Consider the following 24787-nt stretch of genomic DNA (forward strand, 5'->3'; position numbering starts at 1 on the left):
CTTTACCTTGCATTAAGCTGATCTTTCTCCACACCCTAGCTATGACTGTAACACTACATTCTGCACTCGTTTCCTCATCTATGAACGGTATGTTTTGTCTGTATCGCGCATAAGAAACAATACTTTTCACCATGTTAATACACGTGATAATAATAAATCGAATCAAATCAAATCTTACCAGGCACTCCTCGTCCAAGAGTTCCAGGATTCCCATCTTAGCTTCGATCAAATCAATGCAAGGTTGGTTGTCGTTGAATTCTATCAATGCCCATGGAATGTCTTCCTTCATATATTCATCTTGTTCCAGTTTAAACACATGCTGGAGAGATTTTATATATAAAGTGTTTAATTTGCATTTTCTTTCATTGCTGGTAAGATAAGCTTACAGATGATGATTAAGTTCACATATTGTACACTTTCATTCCACAGAACTGGTTAAAATAAGTGTCAAAATGATGAGCAGGCAATAGAATTAAAATGTCAGCGTGCAATTTAAATACTTACCAAGTTAAATTGTTGTTGCAGTTTCTCATTTGCATAATTTATACAAAACTGTTCAAAACTATTCACGTCAAAGGTTTCAAACCTAAGTGAATATAAAATAATAATTTTGCAAATTTATACAGGAAGAAATAATGATACATAGAATCCCTACAGTGCAGAAGGAGGCCATTCGGCCCATCGAGTCTGCACCGACAACAATCTCAACCAGGCCCTATCCCATTACCCCACGTATTTACCCTGCTAGTCCCCATGACACTAAGGGGCAATTTAGCATGGCCAATCCATCTAACCTGCACATCTTTGGAGTCTGGGAGGAAACCGGAGCACCTGGAGGAAACTCACGCAGACATGGAGAGAATGTGCAACCTCCACACAGACAGTGACCCAAGGTTGGAATTGAACCCAGTTCCCTGGTGCTGTGAGGCAGCAGTGCTAACCACTGTGTCACCGTGCTGTCCCCTAACTTCTCTGGAGTGGCAAATGTAGTCGGATTGTCAATTACTAACCCTGAAATGCAGCCCCACGTTTCTCACCTGCCCTTCCAAAATCAGCCCGGGTAAGAATAGTGCAGTGAAGTGAGTTCTCAAGGGGTTTGTGTCGAGTTTTTGAGAGTCGGGAGAAAGATTCCCACGCCCCCCTTTTTACAGCACTACCTTCTGTAAAGCAGGTAGGTTTAAAGGTTTAGAGGAAGGCGGGTGTTCCCGTGGGGCTTTGGCGGGTTGAGGGGGGAGTGGTCAGGTGGGCTGTGAGGGGGTATGTGGGTCTGGGGTAGGTGAGGGTCTTGTGGGGGGTGTGGTGGTGTGGGGAATACTATGGGTGTTTGGGTGGGGTCAGTACTATAGTTATCCTTACAATGCAGAAGGAGGCCTTTCGGCCCATCAAGCCTGCACTGACATCAACCCCACCCAGGCCCTATCCCCGTAACCCCAGTCACCCAGAAGTTAGAAGTGGTTTAAATTCTAACATTTTCCAGGTAACTATTGCAGTAAGACAGTCGAAAATATCCAAAGTTTGCAATTTAAATCTGAATTTCAGATGGTTCCCAGTACAGGGCATGCGAACATAAGAACAAGGAGCCCGAGTAAACCATTCAGTCTCTCAATCATGCTCCACTATTCAATAAGATCATGGCTGATCTGCTTAGAACTCCAACCCCACACTCGTGCCGACTGATAAACTTTCACCCCCTTGTTAATCAAGAATCTATCTAGCTCTGCCTTAAAATATTCATAACTCTGCTTCCACTGCCTACTGAGGAATAGAGTTCCAGACTCACCACCCTCTGAGAGAAAACATTTCTCCTCATCTCTGTCTTAAATGAGCGACTCTGTATTTTTAAGCATTGACCCTTAGTTCTAGATTCTCTGACAAGAGGAAACACCCTCTCCACACCCACCCTGTCAATACCCCTCAGGATCTTAAAGGTTTCAATGAAGTTGTCTCTCACCCTTCTAAACTCTGGTGGATACGAATCTAACCTCTCCAACCTTTCCTCAAAGATAATTCGTCCACTCCTGGAATTATTTCAGGAAAACTTCTTTGAACTGTTTCTATCACATAGAACATAGAAAGCCACAGCACAAACAGGCCCTTCGGCCCACAAGTTGCGCCGATCATATCCCTACCTCTAGGCCTATCTATAGCCCTCAATCCCATTAAATCCCATGTACTCATCCAGAAGTCTCTTAAAAGACCCCAACGAGTTTGCCTCCACCACCACCGACGTCAGCCGATTCCACTCACCCACCACCCTCTGAGTGAAAAACTTACCCCTGACATCTCCTCTGTACCTACCCCCCAGCACCTTAAACCGGTGTCCTCTCGTAGCAACCATTTCAGCCCTTGGAAATAGCCTCTGAGAGTCTACCCTATCCAGACCTCTCAACATCTTGTAAACCTCTATCAGGTCACCTCTCATCCTTCGTCTCTCCAGGGAGAAGAGACCAAGCTCCCTCAACCTATCCTCATAAGGCATGCCCCCCAATCCAGGCAACATCCTTGTAAATCTCCTCTGCACCCTTTCAATGGCTTCAACATCTTTCCTGTAATGAGGTGACCAGAACTGCGCGCAGTACTCCAAGTGGGGTCTAACCAGGGTCCTATAAAGCTGCAGCATTATCTCCCGACTCCTAAACTCAATCCCTCGATTAATGAAGGCTAGTACGCCGTACGCCTTCTTGACCGCATCCTCCACCTGCGAGGCCGATTTAAGAGTCCTATGGACCCGGACCCCAAGGTCCTTCTGATCCTCTACACTGCTAAGAATGGTACCCTTCATATTATACTGCTGCTTCATCCCATTGGATCTGCCAAAATGGATCACTACACACTTATCCGGGTTGAAGTCCATCTGCCACTTCTCCGCCCAGTCTTGCATTCTATCTATGTCTCGCTGCAACTTCTGACATCCCTCCAAACTATCCACAACACCACCTACCTTGGTGTCGTCAGCAAACTTACCAACCCATCCCTCCACTTCCTCATCCAGGTCATTTATGAAAATGACAAACAGCAAGGGTCCCAGAACAGATCCCTGGGGCACTCCACTGGTCACTGACCTCCACGCAGAGAAAGACCCCTCCACAGCCACTCTCTGCCTTCTGCAGGCAAGCCAGTTCTGGATCCACAAGGCAACAGCCCCTTGGATCCCATGCCCTCTCACTTTCTCAAGAAGTCTTGCATGGGGGACCTTATCGAACGCCTTGCTGAAGTCCATATAGACCACATCCACCGCTCTTCCTTCGTCAATGTGTTTGGTCACATTTTCAAAGAACTCAACCAGGCTCGTAAGGCACGACCTGCCCTTGACAAAGCCGTGCTGACTGCTTTTGATCATACTAAACTTCTCTAGATGATCATAAATCCTGTCTCTCAGGATCCTCTCCATCAACTTACCAACCACTGAGGTTAGACTCACCGGTCGGTAATTTCCCGGGCTGTCCCTGTTCCCTTTCTTGAATATAGGGACCACATCTGCAATCCTCCAGAACCTCTCCCGTCTCCATCGACGATGCAAAGATCATCGCCAAAGGCTCCGCAATCTCCTCCCTCGCCTCCCACAGTAACCTGGGGTACATCCCATCCGGTCCCGGCGACTTACCAACCTTGATGCCATTCAATAGTTCCAACACATCCTCTTTCTTTATGTCCACATGCTCGATCCTTTCTGTCCACCGCAAACCAGCAGTACAACCACCCAGATCCCTTTCCACCGTGAATACCGAGGTAAAGTATTCATTAAGCACCTCCGCCATTTCTAACGGTTCCGCACAAACTTTTCCCCCTTCACCTTTTAAGGGTCCTATGCCTTCACATCTCATCCTTTTACTCTTGACATATTTGTAGAAAGCCTTGGGATTCTCGTTAATCTTACCCGCCAAGGTCTTCTCATGACCCCTTCTCGCTCTCCTAATTTCCTTCAATCACATTTACATCTTTCCTTGTATAAAGGAGACCAATGCTGTACCCAATACCCCAGATGTCTTACCAATGCCCTATGTAACTGATTGTTGGACTGGTGTTATGAGACTTCTTAAAATGTAACTGAAACATAATTTCCCTATTTTTGCACAGTGATTAGCCCTGCTGCCTCACAGCGCCAGGGACCCGGGTTCGATTCCCAGCTTGGGTCACTGTCTGTATGGAGTCTGCACATTCTCCACGTGTCTGCATGGGTTTTCTCTGGGTGCTCCGGTTTCCTCCCACAGTCTGAAAGACGTGCTGGTTAGGGTGCGTTGACCCGAACAGGCGCCGGAGTGTGGCGACTAGGGGAATTTCACAGTAACTTCATTGCAGTGTTAATGTAAGCCTTACTTGTGACTAATAAATAAACTTTACTTTTCAATTCCCCCTGGCAATAAACAATAACATTCTATTAGCTTTACTAATTACTTGCTGTACCTGGATACTGCTGCTATATCCCTGCTCAATTTCTTGTGGATTTTCATTTGATTTGCCTGGTACTAACAGCCTCAAAATGGGGACATGGCAATACCACCCTGTTAACATTGACAATGCACTGGATCCCTAGCAAAGGGGGCCTACCACCAAGAATCCAAAGCGCAAGTCTGTTCCAGCAGTAGGGATTTATTAATATTCAAATAGAGGTACAATAGCTTAAATAGGACGCCATTTGCCATTTTTCATTTGAACTAATCGTGGTTTGGCTTGTACTGGGATGTCCCCACCCTCGGAGCTCCTGCGGTACACCACGGCAGCCACCAGAATTTTCCAAGCTGTGGCTGAAGTGGACGTAGATCGATAGACCTCGATCCAGTAAGTTGCATTGGGTTGTCTGTTTGGTGCACTGTAACTTATTGGCTTCACGTGAATGAAATGGGACCTCAAAATCCTGGCTGCCTCTTCACTTGCTGTGAGAAGCTTGCCATTCCATCAATCAACCACCCGAACCTCTATATTGAACTATTAACTTCACAATGTGTCTTTACCCAGAAAGGCTTTCACTTGTCGATGAGCACTTTAAATTTAAGCCAAATTTTAGGCTTCACAACTTTGGCTAAACAGATAACGGAAGCTCCCAGAACAAGTCCTGACATTTCCCTGCAACATGCATGACAATTATTTGATATTTTCATTACCCATAGATGTCCAGAACACCAATGAATGTGTGCTTTTTGCCAGAAAACCGTAAAGCCTTGTTAATGTTATCCACAATGCAGCTGAACAGATGTGCGTAGATGTGTTTTGCCAAAGCATCTCTGGCATTGATAGCTTGAACCTTGGTCATGGGTTTGATCACAGTGTCTGAGGTAGTCGCAATCTTTCTGTGGCACAGCCCATGAGCCATTTCCTCCAGCTTTATCTCCAGGAGTTGGGAAAATACTTTCAGGTGATAATCATCGTGCTGTTTGATGGAATTCAATAAACGACAGTGAGGGTTATAACAGGTTAATTCTTCAAATTACATTCTGAGTTGCTGTGTGCACTCTTATTTCTTCACAATTAATTAAAACATTATTGTGTAAAGGTTTTGCGTTGACTGCCACTTAATGACTTAGCACGAATAGTTACGGGACCGATTAATATAGCACACAAGGAGGCCATTTGGTCCATCATGCCCCCACTGACCAACACTTGGGTCTGCAATTTTTTTCCTGTTGCTGTATACAAAGGCCGGAATTCTCCGGTCGTTCACGCCCCGTCACCGCTACCAGAGAGGACGGAGAATTTAGCGTTCAGCCAAATCTATGTTCACTGCAGCGGAACAGGAGAATCCCGCTGGTGTGAATGGCCAGAGAATCCTGCCCAACTTTCCCACTGAATCCGTATCCGCCACGCTTTCAGACAGTATGGGTGAGATTGTCTGGCTTCCCTATGGCGTGATTCTTGGCGGCGGGAGGCAGTGCGCTGTTGGCCAATGGCGGGATCTTCTGGTCCTGCCGTTTTCAACAGGATTTCCCATTGATTCCAACCCACGCCACCAGGAAATCCGTGCCAGGAGTGCGCTGTCGGCGGGACCAGAAGATCCTGCCGACGTGAAGAGCCGGAAGGTTTCAGATTTAGTACAGCTTTTGAAAATTCCATCATCACCTGGAACTTTTGCTCATTATTTTAAATCCATGTCCTCTGGCAACGCTCCTATCAGTGGAAACATTTTCTCTTATCATTAATTTTGAACACCTCTATTAAATCTCCCCTTAACCATCCTTGCTCAATGGGGAAAAAAACCCAAGCTTCTCCAGTGAGTCTCTCCACATAAATCAATTCCCTAACCAGATTAAATCGGAAATCTGTAACAAAAAATGCTGGATAAGCTCAGCAGGTCTGGCAGCATCTGTGGAGAGAACCAGAGTTAACGTTTCGAGTCTAAGTGAGCCTTCTACCACTGTAGACCCTTCTGGAGAAGGGTCATTCAGACTCAACACATTGGACGGGGTTTTTACAGCCTTGCTCGAGCGAGACTGGAAATTCCTACCTGAGGTCAACGGACATTTCTGTTGTCCGCCCCTCACCCGCTCCGATTCCGTGACGGACAAGGAGGGAGAATTCCGGCAACTTAATCTGTTTCTCCCCTCATCTGGACAACCATTTTGCTAAATCTCTGCTGTACCTTCTCCCCTTTCATCATCTCAATCAGCTGTTTGTTAACGGATTCTCTGTTAAACATTTCTTCTTAAAGGACAGAAACAGAATAGTCCAGATTTTCGGAGCAGTGGCAATGATTGCTGGGCTGACATTTTGCTCTTAACTTCCCCCGACTTGGCACTGCTGTGTAGTGGGTAAAATATGTGGGGGTAGGGCCTGGGTGGGATTGTGGTCGGTGCAGACTCGATGGGCCGAATGGCCTCCTTCTGCACTGTAGGGTTTCTATGATTTCTACCAGGGTGTGCCAACCACAGCTTCCACAGAGCACCCTCCCTCAGAGTCGAGTTGGGGGCAGACAGAACATGTCCCCTTTTTAATGGCTGCCATATGTTGAGTTTAATGGTCCAGGTTCAGTGTGTGGGTGAGGGGGTGAGGGGGGTGGATAAGATAGAGGGTAAGAGGGTAGATGGTTGGAGAGTAGGAATTTGTGGGATTGGATGGTTCGGGGGTGAGGTGCGTGAGGTGGGCGAATGGGTAGCTAGGTGAGATGGGCAAATGCATCAGGAGGGTATGTGGGTTGCTGGGTAGGGGGTCAGTGGGTAGCTGGGTTGGGTCAGGAGGGTAGTCGAGTCGGATTGGGAAGGGTAATCAGTTCAGTGGGATGGTCAAGTCAGGTTGGTTATCAGGTGGGGTGGGGTGTGGTCACGTGGTAGGAGTAGTAGTTGGAAAGTTTGTGGGGGAGACAGGAGCAGGTTGGGGACGGTAGTCAGGAAGAGGGGTGTGGAGTGGTGATTGGGTGGGTCAGTAGTGTAGTTATCCCGATGTTCGAGTAAGCTTTAATCTGTCTAACATTTCCTGAGAAACTATCCAGTTAAGCGGAATTGTCTGAAGTCTCGGAGACATTGACAGAGGTTCCTGGAGAGCAGGAGAATAGGTCATTGGAAGTTGAAACTTCCTGGACAATTCCCACAAAAGTCCGGGCATCAGGATTTCCACAGAGTCCCAAGGTGGATTTCCAATCATTTGCCCAATCTCCAAGGATTCGGAGACAGGGAGACTTGGTCCACTGAATACAATCAAACACAGAGTTAAAGGACCTTCAATTGAAAAAAAATCTTAACCTGGAATGTTTATTCTTTTCAAGATGTGGAGATGCCGGCGTTGGACTGGGGTAAACACAGTGAGAAGTTTAACAACATCAGGTTAAAGCCCAACAGGTTTATTTGGTAGCAAAAGCCACACAAGCTTTCGGAGCTGCAAGCCCCTTCTTCAGGTGAGTGTAAACTTCCTAACTCCGAAAGCTTGTGTGGCTTTTGCTACCAAATAAACCTGTTGGACTTTAACCTGGTGTTGTTAAACTTCTTACTATTCTTTTCAAGTCAGGAGCTTCGCTGAAATGCAGCATACAAGAACATACTGAAGATTTGAGAGCCACAACTTACTTTGACTGAAGATTTCTCATCGCCTACAGCTCTGATTCCTACATTTCCTAAGTGCAGAATCCCTGCCAGCACTTTGAAGATATCCATCTGAAAGTCTTCATTCAAGCCTGCAACACAGATTTAATTCGGGTCAGATTTGAGGAGCACAATTATTGAAAGCTGTCGTGAGCCAAAATTAGCCAGGTGATGAAATGTCACAGAAAATAAATCTTAACGAATAAGGAAATCAGCCTGTTAAAGACATAGGGTGGGATTTTATGGCCTCGCTCGTCCCGAAACCGTAAAATCCCACCCAAAGTCAACAGACCTTCCCATGGTCCGCCCCTCACCTGCTGTGATTCTGTGGTGGACGGGCAGGTAAAATTCTGGCTGGACTCTATCTGGATTCTACTATCAACCGCAGGCTTAAACATTTTAAAGTTCAATCCGGCCTGTCTATTAACCTTTATATTGATTACTAATTATGAAGTGTTGTTGTTGAGTCTTTTTGTCTCTAACTTTAGCTTAAATTTTACTCTCACTTTTCACTGCTTTGTGTGTTCAAAAACAGACTTCTTACAAGTTTACCAGAAATACTGACCAGAGAAATATTTCCAATTTTTAGATTGTTGATATACACAGTAATTGGGTGAAAATAGTTTCACATGTTTTTTAAACGGGGAGTTGATCTAACTGCATATTAATAGTGTTTCATTATATGCAGTTGGAGAGCATCAATTGCGGTTTTACTGAGTATGAATATAGTGACAGGTGATTCACTGGTGTGGATGAGTTAGGAAGTTTACGCCTTTCATGTTCCACTCTGTAAATTAATCTAAGGGTGGAATTTTACAACCTCTCCTGCTGGCAGGATTTTCCGGTCCCGCCAAAGTCAATGGGCTTTCAAACAGCTCACCACATTTTAAGGTCCCACCCCACTCTGATGGGGCTGTAAAATTCCACCCGAAGACTGAGTAAAGATTGGCTCCAGTATCACCCTTCACCAACTGACTTTCTGGGATAGAACAATCAGCTAACCATTAGAGTCATAGCGCGGATTTTCCGGCTGCGCTCACCCATGACCAGAAAATCCCGCCCCAGTTCAATGGACCTTTGCATGGTCCATGTCCTGTCTGCCACAATTCCCATGGCGGGCAGGATGGGAAAATTCCATCCATAGTCCAAGAGTCATAGAGAAATACAGCACAGAAACAGGCCCTACAGCCCAACTCATCCATGCCGATCGGGTTTCCTAATGCCCATATCCCTCTAAACAGGGCAGCACAGTGGCACAGTGGTTTGCACCGCTGTCTCACAGCGCCAGAGACGCGGGTTCGATTCCCGGTTTGGGTCACTGTCTGTGTGGAGTTTGTACATTCTCCTCGTGTCTGTGTGGGTTTCCTCCGGGTGCTCCAGTTTCCTCCCACAGTCCAAAGACGTGCAGGCTAGGTGAATTGGCCATGTTAAATTCTCCCTCAGTGTACCCAAACAGGCGTCGGAGTGTGGCGACTAGGAGATTTTCACAGTAACTTCATTGCAGTGTTAATGTAAGCCTACTTGTGACTAATAAATAAAACTTAAACCTAAACCTTTCCCATCCATGTACCTCTCACCTTAAACCAACGCCCTCTTGTTTTGGACACTCCTATCCTGGGTAAAGACCTTGGCTATTCACCTTTTCTATGCCCCTCATGATTTTAGACACCTCTGTAAGGTCACCCCTCATCCTCCTATGCTCCAGGGGAAAAAAGTCCCAGCCTGCCCAGCCTCTCCTTATAATTCAAACCTCACATTATGTGTTATTGGTTTCTGATTTGTTTTTTCTTTGTGTCTTGTACGATAAACTTTGCTTTGTTTAAATGAAGAGGTTATGACTGCACCTGCAAGACCAGTTTATTTGCGGCAATACAGAGAAGCTGCCTCTTGTATGGTAGAACCAAAACTTGCAAGATCCTGCACTCAAGTGAGCTGTCTAACTCAATTGTGTAAATTGGCAGTGACGTCAGCCCACCAGGTTTGTGGCACTCACAATGAAACAAAGTGATTGCGGGACTGAGAACGCTGTGAGTTAGGCAGAGGGTCCTTTAACATTAACAGGGTGACTACACTTCAGAAAAGCACTTCACTGTAAAGGTTAATGTCCATAACACCATTTAGGCCGTCTGGAGGTTGTGAGAGACATGATACAAAAATTCCAAGTTCCTCTCCCTCTCTCTCTCTGATTTGTATTCCCATTTACCAATCGGAAATTGTCAATTCTCAGCACCATTATCTATCAAATGTTTAAAATATTAATCAATAAATGATGGTGAAACAGTGGTTAGTACGGCTGCCTCACAGCACCAGGGACCCGGGTTAGATTCCTGGCTTGGGTCATTGTCTGTGTAGGGTCTACACGTGCACCCTGTGTCTGCGTGGGCTTCCTCCGGGTGCTCTGGTTTCCTCCCACAGTTCGAAAGACGTGCTGGTTAGGTGCAATGGCCGTGCTAAATTCTCCCTCAGTGTAACCCGAACAGGTGCCGAAGTGTGGCAACTAGGGGATTTTTACAGTAACTTCATTGCAGTGTTAATGTAAGCCTGCTTGTGATTAAAAAATAAACTTAAACTTTTAAATTCCTCTCTACCAATGTTCTGGCAGCGAGTACAAAGGAACAATAAAGGCTTCTTGAAACATGCATTTGTAGCTTGTAACATTTCATAACAATCTGTACTGTATGACTCTATAATTCTATGATAATGGTCATCTACCAAAATCAAAAAAGCAGTCCAAAGATTACCATTTAAGCACCACAGCACCTAATGAAATTTAGATTTAGTGGAGAGCCCTGCTTTTGCTAATGCGATGCAAACCAAACATTTTAGAGAAGATTGAGATCTAGTCCAATTTAAAATATATCAGTGACAATTGCCTAGTTTAAAAAATAGTTCTACAACTATGGAAATGTACATAGGTTTTAAGCCTTGATTTTAAATATCAACTGAAAACTGTGTGGATGGGAGTTCAGGTGCATGGCAAACTGCTTGGCCTCCATGCCACAAGGAGGCTTTAACTCCCAGCGTAGACCCTGCCAGCACTCTGGCCCAAACCTTAAGGGGTGAATGTAGCCCAATCCATCACGCAAACCAGCTTCCCATCCATTGACTCTGTCTACACTTCTCGCTACCTCGGCAAAGCAGCCAGCATAATTAAGGACCCCCCCGCACCCCGGACATTCTCTCTTCCACCTTCTTCCATCGAGAAAAAGATACAAAAGTCTGAGGTCACAAACCAGCCAACTCAAGAACAGCTTCTTCCCTGCTGCCGTCAGACTTTTGAATGGACCTACCTCGCATTAAGTTGATCTTTCTCTACACCCTAGCTATGACTGTAACACTACATTCTGCACACTTTCATTTCCTTCTCTATGAACGGTATGCTTTGTCTGCATAATGTGCAAGAAACAATACTTTTCACTGTATGTTAATACATGTGGCAATAATAAATCAAATCAAAAAAGCTAGCTGGCAGGCAGGTGCGGGATACCAGGAAGCAGCAGAGCTGTAGAGGGGACCTGGAGATAAATAATCTAGAAGGGGGGGGAGGGGTTGGGAGGGCCTCATAGTCTTGGGAATGGGAGGAAGCATCTCTGTCTCAACTTGGGAAAAAGACCAACTTGGTTTTATTTAGTCTCTTCTGGTTCATGTCCATCTTGCTGTTAAGTTGGCCCAGCAGAAAAGCCCCAAGGATTCCTCGGCCAAACCTCCAGTTAAAATATATTATATATAAAATATATATTTTAAAATTTTGCCCTTTTGTCTTCAGCAGGTGTCTCACAACCATGCAGTCGGATTGTTGCATGGACCAAGTTACCAGCCTTCCAAACCTGGTTTCCCAAAGAGGGGAGCTTAAAATTATCTCATTAAGTTTCAGTACCATTAGAAATACCACACGGAAAAATGTGAAATACATTTTACTCATTCATTAAGAGACATTCATAAATCTCTGCGCTACTCCCATTTCTACATTGGATTATGGTTGCACAATCCTAGCTGCGTTTTGACAGCTCACTCAAGTGGTTATTCTTCTTTCCACAGTGAGCCTTGCTAAGGGGAGGATGGAGGTGTACATTCGCAAAGATGTGCGGGTTTAGGTTGATTGGCTATGCTAAATTACTCCTTAGTGTCAGGGGGATTAGCAGGGTAAATATGTGGGGTTACGGGGATAGGGCCCGGGTGGGATTGTTGTCAGTGTAGCCTCAATGGGCCGAATGGCCTCCTTTTGCACTGTAGGGACTCTATGATGCTTGCCGGTTTGATGCCCATCTCACTCGATATCTCGCTATATACTTTCCCGCAGGGTAGGTGAACAGGAGCAGGAATCGGAGCTGATTTTCACCTTTGTAGCTCTTAAGATGCTGACACAAATTGTCGGGTCCTAACCGATGGTGCAGCTGAGATCAGTTAACCCAGCGCGGAATCCTTGCTGAGTTTGGAACAGTTCCAAACTGGGCCATCTGGGAAGCTGCGCCTTCATGTTCACTCACCCAGCAGTAAAAACGTCTTTTGTGTTTCGATAAAGTCGGTTTGATCATTAACACCGTCAATGACAGAATCTCCACCCATGTTCACATAACTAAAGTTTTCTGCAGGACCTGTAAATAATTTAAAACATCAAATCAGAAAACGTTCATGACAACTTATGGAAGTTTTATTTCACAAGAAATTGGCCTAATTATAAAGTATCACAGAATCCCTACGGAGCAGAAGGCGGCCATTTGGCCCATTGAGCTTGCACCAACTACATTCCCACCCAGACCCTATCCCCGTAACCCCACATATCTACCCGACTAATCCCCCTGACACTAAGGGGGAATTTTCCATGGCCAATCATCCTGCACATCTTTGGAGTGTGGGAGGAAACCGGAGGAAACCCACGCAGACACGGGGAGAACGTGCAAACTCCCCACAGCCAGTGACCCGAGGCCAGAATTGAACCCAGGACCCTGGGAGGCAGCAGTGCTAACCACCGTGCCGCCCCCAAAGTTATAACACAGACCCTCATTAGTACAGTACACAGAATAATAAAGTTCCTATGATACAGATTTGTCAAGACAGTTTGCTATTAATATGCCTACCTAATTTCAGATGCTTGAACTCAGGTCGATCAGCAGAAGCACAAAGCTGGTAGAATATGTGGTAATTTCTCTCGTTTTCAGCCTAGATTCATTAAATAGAAGTTGGAATCTAATTACAATAGGCCAAGTACAAACAAGTGCACTGATATGAACTGACATTAGATATCATAAGACCGCATTTCACAATGATTTTGAAATAAGATCTTTGCACAAAAGTAGGATACAGAAGATTAACAAGTGATTTTGCACCACATTAGAATACAAAGCTGTGGAAGAAATGAGGTTATCCGGTTGGAGTTTCCTTCAATATCCTAGTTCACTCAGTGTGCTGGCCCTGTTAGATTCAGAGTGGTTCAACTAGTTAGAAGTATAGATCAATTAATTCTTTTAGAAAAAAAATGAATTAAAACTATACTAGATAGAAATGTCATCATCAACACATTAAAACCAATCATTATATGCAAAGTTCACTTTGCATTCCTTGCAAATAAAGCAGATAAGTTCAAGCCTTGTACCTTTATCAATTATCTGGGAGCTTGAGGAGCCTCTATTTCCCCAATTAGAAGTTTATTTATTAGTGTCATAAGTAGGTTTATGTTAACACTGCAATGAAGTTACTGCGAAAATCCCTTAGTGGCCACACTCTGGCACCTGTTCAGGTTTACCGAGGGAGAATTTAGCATGGCCAATGCACCTAACCAGCACATCTTTTGGACTGTTGGAGGAAACAGAAGCACCCAGAGGAAACCCACGGGGAGAACGTGTAGACTCCGCACAGACAGTGACCCAAGTCAGGAATCGAACCGGGGTTCCTGGCGCAGTGAGGCAGCAGTGCTAACCACTGTGCCACCATTACTTTCTCCTTCGCAATACTTCAGCCAGTCTGAGTCGAATTGTCAACCAATCAGCACCCTTTTGTCCTGTAGATTGTTTGAAATTTGGCATTCTTGCATTTATCCTGGTGAGTCTGGGTTGAAAGGCTTTGGCAACATGCCTTTCTTTTCAGTAATATTCTAATTGGGCGGCACGGTAGCACAGTGGTTAGCACTGCTGCTTCACAGCTCCAGGGACCTGGGTTCGATTCCCGGCTTGGGTCACTGTCTGTGTGGAGTTTGCACATTCTCCTCGTGTCTGCGTGGGTTTCCTCTGGGTGCTCCGGTTTCCTCCCACAGTCCAAAGATGTGCGGGTTAGGTTGATTGGCCATGCTAAAAATTGCCCTTAGTGTCCTGAGATGTGTAGGTTAGAGGGATTAGTGGGTAAATATGTAGGGATATGGGGGTAGGGCCTGGGTGGGATTGTGGTCGGTGCAGACTCGATGGGCCAAATGGCCTCTTTCTGTACTGTAGGGTTTCTATGATTTCTAAGCTTTAGAATGCCAACTTCTTCATTCAATTTAGTTACATAGATCCATTTTCAAACAAATCAGCTGAGACACTAGAATCTGCCTCAGCATCCTTGGCCAAGGCACTGGCCTTGGAAACAATGGCTTGGATTTTGGGGTCAGTGGCGAAGAAAGGGTACTCGCTACTGACCTAGAAAAACGTGGTCCACAAAGAGCTACTGATGATTTCTGTGGTTTTCCCATTTCCTGTTGGGGTTCGGTGGGGGAGGGGGTACACGGGGACAACTTAAATCTGGCTCCAAATCGAGGGATCACTTGGCAAGCAGCAGCCGTGATGTTAGGCCAGCTGGTGAAGTGGAAACCAAGACACAGAACTTGGTTTGGCACGGTGGGCACAGTGGCACAGTGGCGAGCACTGCTGCCTTACACCAGCCTTACAACTCCAGGGACCTGAGTTCAATTCATGGCTTGGGTCACTGTCTGTGTGGAGTTTGCATGTTCTTCCCATGTCTGCGTGGGTTTCCTCTGGGTGCTCCGGTTTCCTCCCACAGTCCAAAGATGGGTGGGTTAGGTTGATTGGCCATGCTAAATTGACTCTTGGTGTCCCGGGATGTGTAGGTTACAGAGATTAGCGGGGTAAATGTGTGGGGTTGTGGGGATAGGGCCGGGGGTGGGATTGTTGTCGGTGCAGACTCGATGGGCCGAATGGCCGCCTTCTGCACTGTAGGGATTCTGTGATCTATGAACTTGGTTTACTGAGAGAGATTTTTGCCTTGTTCAGTATCACAGCTCTGCTCCTACTCAACCTAGTATCCCAGTTATCCCCTGTTTATATTCTTTTTAATGAAACAATAATCAATAAATTGCACAAAATGAGAGGGGGGTGGGGTGGTGACAGCCCCTAGTGTAACTAAAATCAAAACGTCAAAGGAAACTTAATTCATCAAAGTATAATGTCGTTACCACCCCAGCCCTTGTAGTGCCCATCAGTCCCTGGAAACCCGATTCCTCTTCAGGGTTACCTGGCCACGAATATAGCCACGGTAGTGACAATGAGGTTGGACTGCCTGCTGCCTGGATTTGTTGATGGCATCTTGGTCCAGAATAAATGATCGACAAGCTCAAGACCCATGACCTGTTTAACCTTAACAATGCAACTGACATGAGCAAACCCCAACAATGTAATCGATGAGGCATTAACACCCTCTAACCCTAATGTCATTCTTACCTGAAACACCACCCTTGACTTTTCCAGCAGATACGTCCTCATATTCGCACCGATGATTCGATATCGGTTATCGAAACTGATCTCTGTATATTTACCAAAGCGGCTGCTATTATCATTGCGTGTCGTCTTTGCGTTTCCGATAGCCTGGAAACAAAGATATGGAGATGCCGGCGTTGGACTAGGGTGGGCACAGTAAGAAGTCTCACAACACCAGGTTAAAGTCCAACAGGTTTATGTGGTACCGCAAGCTTTCGGAGCATGGCTCCTTCATTAAGTGAGCTCGTGATACCAGATAAACCTGGTGGACTTTAACCTGGTGTTGTGAGACTTCTTATCCTTTATAAGGGCAGTTAGCCCTAATAATATTTATAGAGGGATATTTACCCTTTCCAATATCTATTACCAATATCAACTCCAAGCTTAACTTTAGCCAGTATGATGTTAATATATCGGAGGTAGATTCTGTGAAGAACCGTCTCCGGTAATATCATAATCACTAACCCCAAAAAGTGACTATCATTGTCCATCAGGCATGTAGATTATACCGATAATTAAAACTGATGGCATAAAAGGTTAGCTAAAACAAAACTTTTTAAAATTACATTGAACATAGAGGGCGGGAGTCGACGACCTCTCTTGGGTGAGATTGTAAAGTCCGGCCCGAGGCCAATGGAGGTTTCCGTTCTGGGAGCCTCGGCCGCCCTGATTCCGGGCCGGGCGAGGTGGTAGGGTTTCGGCCTGAAACTTTGAAAGCAGAAGCAGGAGTAGGCCATTCGGCCCTTCGAGCCTGCTCTGCCATTCAACATGAACATGCTGATCCTCTATCTCAATGTCATACACCTGCTCTCTCCCCATACTCATTGACACCTTTAGAGTGTAGAAATCTATCTATTTCCTTCTTAAATATATTTAGTGATTTGAAGGCCACAGCCTTCTGCGGTAGAGAAATTCACAGGTTCATCTCAGACCTAAATGGCCGACCCCGTATCCTGAGACAGTGACCCCTTGGTCTGGAGACCCTCAGCCAGAGGAAACAACCTCTCTGTATCCAGCCTGTGCGACCCAGTCAGGATTTTACACGTTTCAATTAGGTCCCTCCTCATTCTTCTCATTTCCAGTGAATACAGGCCCAGTCGACCCAAACTCTCCTCACGCCAAAACTGCACACAATACTCCAGGTGTGGTCTCACCAAGGCCCTGCAAACCTGCAGTAAGACATCCTTGCTCCTGTGCTCAAGTCCTCTTGCAATGAAAGCCAACATACCTTCCTAACTACTTGCTGTACCTGCATGCTTGTCTTCAGTGACTTGTGTATTAAGACACCCAGGTCCCTTTGGATATCAACATTTCCCAATCTATTTAAATAATACTCTGCCCTTCTGTTTCTGCATCTGACGAGGATAAATTCACATTTATCCACATTATGCTGCATCTGCCATGTATTTACCCACTCACTCAACTTGTCTAAATCACCTTGAAGCCTCTTAACATCCTCCTCATTACTCACATTCTCATCAACGGAACAATTGCGCTGTTGTAATTAACTGTGGAATGGATTGGATAATGGTAAACTCAAGGGTTATAATTTCTTCCAAGATCCTTCCCAGGTATTACCATTCTTAACTATTAGAGACACTTTGCTGCTTCTTACCTCTGTTATAGGGTTTGATGCAAGGTCTTTATATTCCACACAAGCCTTGCTACTGGACTTACTAACGGTGGCAAAGTACCTCATCGCATTTCGAACAGACACCGTCTTCCCTGCACCCGATTCTCCACTTACAATAATAGACTGGTTCCTATTCTTCAAGTTTCGTGTCATCAGCAAATTTGGAAATATTACTTTTGGTTCCCTCATCCAAATCATTGATGTATATTGTGACATGTTAATACATGTTATACATGGCATTAGGAGAGGCGGCAATATCACTGGGCAAGTGCTCCAGAGAACCAGGCTAATGCTCTCGGGGACACAAGTTCAAATCCCACTCTGGCAGCCGGTGGAATTTAAAATCAATTAATTGAAACCTGGATTGAAAGCTAGTTTCAGTAAAGATGTCGATGAAGCTATCATTGATTGTTGTTAAAACACACCTTGTCCACGAACGTCCTTTAGGGAAGGAAATGATGCCCACATCCCATCACAGAAAATTAAAAAACGGAACAATTGCGCTGTTGTAATTAACTATGGAATGGGGCGGATAATATAAACTCATGGGTTATAATTTCTTCCGAGATCCTTCCCAGGTATTACCATTCTTAACTATTAGAGATACTTTGCTGCTTCTTACCTCTGTTATAGGGTTTGATGCAAGGACTTTATCTTCCACACAAGCCTTGCTACTGGACTTACTAACGGTGGCAAAGTACCTCATCGCATATCGAGCAGATACCGTCTTCCCTGCACCCGATTCTCCACTTACAATAATAGACTGGTTCCTATTCTTCCTAACATTCGGAGACATGGGAAGACGACATTATGCAACATACCTTAATCTAATTTATACATCGCTAAAAATAAAACCACTTATTATCTTTTGATGTTGAGGTTAACAAATTAAAGATTGAAACAAACACAAACAAATAGGGCGGCACGGTGGCACAGTGGTTAGCACTGCTGCCTCATAGTGCCAGGGACCCAGGTTCGATTCCCGGCTTGGGTCACTGTCTGTGTGGAGTTTGCACATTCTCCCAGTGTCTGTGTGGGTTTCCTCCGGGTGCTCCGGTTTCCTCCCACAGTCCAAAGATGTGCGGGTTAGGTGGATTGGCTATGCTAAATTGCCCCTTAGTGTCGGGAGGACTAGCAGGGTAAATACGTGGGGTTTTGGGAATAGGACCTGGGTGGGATTGTGGTCAGTGCAGACTCGATGGGCCGATTGGCCTCCTTCTGCACTGTAAGGATTCTATGATTCTAAATACATCCAATGGCAAAACTGAGGCACGAGCAGCAGCAGCAGTAGCGGCACGGTAGCACGGTGGTTAGCACTGCTGCTTCACAGCTCCAGGGACCTGGGTTCGATTCCCGGCTTGGGTCACTGTCTGTGCGGAGTTTGCACATTCTCCTCGTGTCTGGGTGGGTTTCCTCCGGGTGCTCCGGTTTCCTCCCACAGTCCAAAGATGTGCGGGTTAGGTTGATTGGCCATGCTAAAATTGCCCCTTAGTGTCCTGAGATGCGTAGGTTAGAGGGATTAGCGGGTAATTATGTAGGGATATGGGGTTAGGGCCTGGGTGAGATTGTGGTCGGTGCAGACTCGATGGGCCAAATGGCCTCTTTCTGCACTGTAGGGTTTCTATGATTCTTAATTTAATGTCATTTTCAAATAGCTTTATAATTAGCAATGACTTCATTGTAATTTCATACAATAAACACAGTTTTTAAAATTTAAAACAATATCACAATAAAATTTTAGTCAATAACTGCTTTCTTTATCATGAAACATCATTTTTTCCTCACATAGACCTCGCATGAGATTGCCAAACAGTTCCCACCAAATAAGACAGAAGGAATTACAGAAGAAACACTTGCTACACGCAATCAGCATGTGTTTACAAATCTGTAAAACTATAGAACCATAGAATCTCTACAGTGCAAAAAGAGGCCATCCAGCCCATCGGGTCTGCACTGGCTCTCTGAAAGAGCATCTTACCCAGGCCCTCCAGTTTGCCCTATCCCCGTAACCCTACACGTTATTAAGAGCAATCCATCTAACCGACACATCTTTGGACACTAAGGGGCAAGTTAACATGGCCAATCCACCTAACCTGCACATCATTGGACACTAAGGGGCAATTTAGCATGGCTAATTCACCTAACTTGCACATCTTTGGACACCAAGGGGCAATTTAGCATGGCCAATTCACCTAACCTGCACATTTTTGGACACTAAGGGGCAACTTAGCATGATCAATCCACCTAACCTGCACATCTTTTATTTATATTTAAACAAAAAGCCTTGCTCTCTACCAACTTGCTAGGGTAAAAATTGTGATTAGCAAAGTTCAGATACAAATCCTTGATGAAGTATTTCTATCCCTGTTTCTTACATACAGGTGCATCAAGTGAATGGGTTAAAGCTGGTCTAAGAACAGTGCACGCAGGAGTGTGACAATACCTTGAAGCAGTAGACATTTAGCTAAATAAACCAAATTATCCTTTATTCACCCAGGTAGAAACGCAACATTCATCAATGCTTTTGATCCTGACACTTTTTACAAATGGTTACAGAAAGGTCAAGGACTTTAGGGACCACTAGTCATACATACTGTCATAGATGATTCTCTACATCGCAATCACTGTAAATAAACCCACAATAAATGGAATAGTTCCGATAAAATAGCAGATGCCATTTTTTAAAAACCATTTAAGGCTGCAATTAATCATCTTTGCCCAAATGTTCCCCATTTCTATCAAAATTTTCTTCTTTTTTATTCTATCTCATTGACTATGTGGGAACAAAAAGAAGGCAACAGGCACGAACCACACATCCTGCACTTCTGGTAGAAGCTGAACTGGGCGGTTCATTAAACTGAACGCTGACATTTTAAACACTTAAGCCATCCTGGAAAGGAACACCTGCAACCATTTCACTATTTCTAGCTCCAGCCTAAATCCACAAGCCATTTTATAAAGAAAAAAAAATAAAAAAATAAAATTAATTGAACTAAAGCCTAACTCTATAGCCAGAATTTTCAGACTGTTCATGCTTGTGGGATCTTCTGGTCCGACTGACAGCAAATCTCCACCACCGATTTCCCAGCAACGAGGGGCACATGCAACAGGTAACTCCCTTGACAATGGCGGGACCAGGAGATCCCACCACACTGCCTCAAAACGCACAGCGGGTTGCACAGGGCGGCACGGAGGCACAGTGGTTAGCACTGCTGCCTCACAGAGACCCGAGTTCGATTCCTAGCTGGGGTCTGTCTGCGCAGAGTCTGCATATTCTCCCCATGTCTGCATAGGTTTCCCCCTGGTATTCCGGTTTCCTCCCACAGTCCAAAGATGTTGGGGTTAGGTGGATTGGCCACGCCAAATTACCCCTTAGTGTCAGGGGGACTAGCTAGGGTAAATGCATGGGGTTATGGGGTAATGGCCTGGGTGGGATTGTGGTCGGTGCAGGTTTGATGGGCCGAATGGCCTCCTTTTGTATTGCATGATTCTATGAAGCTCCCGCCCTATGTGTACGTGTCGAGGGCATCTTACAAGCAGCAGCAGAGTTTTGGATGAAGGAGTTTATGGAGGGTGGAAGATGGGGAACAGTCAGGAGAGCATTAGGATAGAGCAATCTGGGGGTAACAGAAGCTTGGATGAGTGTTCCAGCAGCACATTGGCTGAGACAGATTGGAAACGGGTGAGATTATGGAAGTCGAAGTAGCTTTTGTGCTGGAGAGGATGTGGAGCCAGAAGCTAAGCTCGGAGTCAAACAGGGCGCCAACGCTCCAAGCAGTCTGATTAACCTGAGACAGTGGCCAGGCAGAGCAATGGGATGGGCAGCGAGGGTACAGAGTTTGTGACGGGTGCTGAAGGCTTTGGTCTTCTGAATGCTTCATTACAGAAAAGCCAGGCCTCATCCAGAACTTGATGCCAGACAAGCAGCTCGCCAACACAGAGGCAGTGGAGGGGTTGGAGAATTGGTGGTGAGGTACAGCTGGGTGCAATCAGCGTGGAAGCTGACATTCTGCCTTCTGATGAATGGCAACACTTAGTTGAGAAATAAAACAGGGTCAAGGATAGATCCTTAGGGAATTCCAGAGGGAATGAACAAAGAACAAAGAAAATTACAGCACAGGAACAGGCCCTTCAGCCCTCCAAGCCTGCACCGACCATGCTGCCCGACTGAACTAAAACCCCCTACCCTTCCGGGGACCATATCCCTCTATTCCCAACCTATTCATGTATTTGTCAAGACGCCTCTTAAAAGTCACTACCGTATCCGCTTCCACTACCTCCACCGGCAACGGGTTCCAGGCACATATTACTCTTTGTGTAAAAAATCTGCCTCGTACATCTCCTTTAAACCTTGCCCCTCGCACTTTAAACCTGTGCCCCTAGTAAGCTTCTGACTATCCACTCTGTCCATGCCTCTCATAATCTTGTAGACTTCTATCAGGTCGCCCCTCAACCTCCGTCGTTCCAGTGAGAACAAACCAAGTTTCTCCAACCTTTCCTCATAGCTAATGCCCTCCATACCAGGCAACATCCTGGTAAACCTTTTCTGTACCCTCTCCAAAGCCTCCACATCCTTCTGGTAGTGTGGCGACCAGAATTGAACACTATATTCCAAATGCAGCCTAACTAAGGTTCTATAAAGCTGCAACATGACTTGCCAATTTTTAAACTCAATGCCTCGGCCGATGAAGGCAAGCATGCCGTATGCCTTCTTGACTACCTTCTCCACCTGCATTGCCACTTTCAGTGACCTGTGTACCTGTACACCCAGATCCCTTTGCCTATCAATACTCTTAAGGGTTCTGCCATTTACTGTATATTTGCCATCTGTATTAGACTTTCCAAAATGCATTACGTCACATTTGTCCGGATTAAATTCCATCTGCCATCTCTCCGCCCAAGTCTCCAACTGATCTATATCCTGCTGTATCCTCTGATGGTCCTCATCGCTATCCGCAAATCCACCAACCTTTGGGTCATCCGCAAACTTACTAATCAAACCAGTTGCATTTTCCTCAAAATCATTTATATATATTACAAACAGCAAAGGTCCCAGCACTGATCCCTGAGGAACGCCACTTGTCACAGCTCTCCATTCCGAAACGCACCCTTCCACTGCCACCTCTGTCTTTCTTTGACTAAGCCAGTTTTGTATCCACCTTGCTCGCTCACCTCTGATCCCATGCGACTTCACCTTCTGCACCAGTCTGCCATCAGGGACCTTGTCAAAGGCCCACTGCTCTACCCTCATCAATCATCTTCGTCACTTCCTCGAAAAACTCGGTCAAGTTCGTGAGCCACGACCTCCCCTTCACAAAACCATGTTGCCTCTCACTAATACATCCACTTATTTCCAAGTGGGAATAAATCCTGTCTCGAAGAATCCTCTAAAATAATTTCCCTACCACTGATGTAAGGCTCACCGGCCTGTAATTACCTGGCTTATTCTTGCTACCCTTCTTAAACAAAGGAAATGGTGAGAGTTGGGGGAAAAAAGGCTGTTCCACAAGATTCTCTGGGTGCGGCACAGCGGTTAGCACTGCTGCCTCACAGCGCCAGGGACCCAGGTTCGATTCCCGGCTTGGGTCACTGTCTGTGCGGAGTCTGCATGTTCTCCCCATGTCTGCCTAGGTTTCCTCCGGGTGCTCCGGTTTCCTTCCAAAGTCCAAAGATGTGCTGGTTAGGTGGATTGGCCATGCTAAATTGCCCCTTAGTGTCAGGAGGATTAGCAGGGTAAATATATGGGGTTACTGGGAAAATGCCTGGATGGATCGTTGTCAGTGCAGACTCAATGGGCCGAATAGCCTCCTTCTGCACAGTCGGGATTCTATGATTCTAGACTGGATTGGTAAGAGTGAAACTAAAGGAGGGAAGTCCCAACTAGCTATACAGCAGTAGAGAGAGACTGCAGGAGCATGCAGGATGTGGTTAACCATGCCATCAGTACAGACAGCCTGGTACCTGGGTGGCAAAATAGGTTTGATAATACAATACAGTTAAATACCAAAAAAAGGAGTGCGACCCAGGAAAATGAGACCGTATTGTTGCAAAACCATTCTTGTTTCTTATATATCATTGAATTTTAATTTAATTGTATCACTATATTTTTTGATAGCAAAATGTATATGATATGGGTCATGCAATAAATTTATACACAAAACTACTGCTGACAAATAAGTATTCTACATTTATACTGAATCAATGGGTTGGAAAAATTGACCTGGCCATTTGTTTGTAAGCTTCCTCAGCCACAGCGAAGATATGAGGATCCATATCGCCCATATTCTGCCCACTGTAAGCATGGATGATGGCATCTCCATAGATTGGTATCTCTCTGTACGGGTTTATAGCCACAAGAATGATACCTAAAACAAAATCAGTGCCAACGGTTATCATTACCCAAGTTTGAGAGAGAATTTCCAAAAAGGTGTCGTGATATCTGTTATGCGGCTGCATTTCTTACCACAGTAAGTGTAGATGAGTTTGGAATCCACGAAACGCACTTTGAGGTTATGCATAACCGCCGGTTCATGCAGGTAGCTGAGTGCCGTGAGGTCATTTTCACCCACCAGTATGTCAGGGTTCCGGAGAGGTGGCAGTAGTATCTTAACTGGATCGATCGGATATTCCAATTCCTAAAATGTTCAAATTAAACGAGAAAGTCAGGGTGTATGACATTTACCTTTGCAAAGGGTTCGCAACTATTGAACACTGAAGGAGATGAAGGCTGCTCTACAATGGCTGAAGAAGCCAGTCACTTTGAGCGCATAAAGTTAAAGTTTATTTATTCGTAGGCTTACATTAACACTGCAATGAAGTTACTGTGAAAATCCCCTAGTCGCCACACTCCGGCGCCTGTTCGGGTACACTGAGGGAGAATTTAGCATGGCCAATGCACCCAACCAACACGTCTTTCGGACTGTAGGAGGAAATCAGAACACCCGGAGGAAACCCATGAAGACACGGGGAGAATGTGCAAACTCCGCACAGTGACCCAGGCTGGGAATCGAACCCGGGTCTCTGGCGCTGTGAGGCAGCAGTGCTAACCACTGTGCCACCGTGCTGCCTGAAGCATAGAATGTAGAACATTTCTTTATTACAAGTGTGGTATGTCCTACAATATAGATTTCATAGAATCCCTACCGTGCAGGGGAGGCCATTTGGCCCACTGAGTCTGCAATGACTCTTTAGATCCTTGAAAGTGACGTCACAGGTGGAGAAGGTGGTGAAGAAGGCATATGGCATGCTTGCCTTTATAGGACGGGGCATAGAGTATAAAAGTTGGGGTCTGATGTTGCAGATGTATAGAACGTTGGTTCGGCCGCATTTGGAATACTGCGTCCAGTTCTGGTCGCCACACTACCAGAAGGACGTGGAGGCTTTGGAGAGAGTACAGAGGAGGTTTACCAGGATGTTGCCTGGTATGGAGGGGCTTAGTTATGAGGAGAGGTTGGGTAAACTGG

The 24787-nt window shown here is 45.5% G+C and overlaps 1 protein-coding gene across 2 annotated transcripts in view; it reads right to left on the bottom strand.

The window, feature by feature from the left end:
- Positions 1-24787, bottom strand: part of myo5c (myosin VC) — a 128417-nt gene that overhangs the window by 80867 nt on the left and 22763 nt on the right. The window contains exons 3-12 of one of the 2 annotated variants that reach the window (XM_078241360.1): positions 23788-23959; positions 23545-23689; positions 17947-18103; positions 15656-15799; positions 13085-13166; positions 12494-12601; positions 7992-8098; positions 5103-5368; positions 505-586; positions 179-319 (exon numbers count right to left, since the gene is read on the bottom strand). In XM_078241360.1, the coding sequence (XP_078097486.1) occupies positions 179-319; positions 505-586; positions 5103-5368; positions 7992-8098; positions 12494-12601; positions 13085-13166; positions 15656-15799; positions 17947-18103; positions 23545-23689; positions 23788-23959 (1404 nt within the window). Of the gene's footprint in view, positions 1-178; positions 320-504; positions 587-5102; positions 5369-7991; positions 8099-12493; positions 12602-13084; positions 13167-15655; positions 15800-17306; positions 17434-17946; positions 18104-23544; positions 23690-23787; positions 23960-24787 lie in introns of those variants that run through there. The other variant, XM_078241361.1, reaches the window with a different exon arrangement.

Source organism: Mustelus asterias, chromosome 24 (assembly GCF_964213995.1).
Source record: "Mustelus asterias chromosome 24, sMusAst1.hap1.1, whole genome shotgun sequence".
Taxonomy (NCBI): Eukaryota; Metazoa; Chordata; class Chondrichthyes; order Carcharhiniformes; family Triakidae; genus Mustelus; species Mustelus asterias.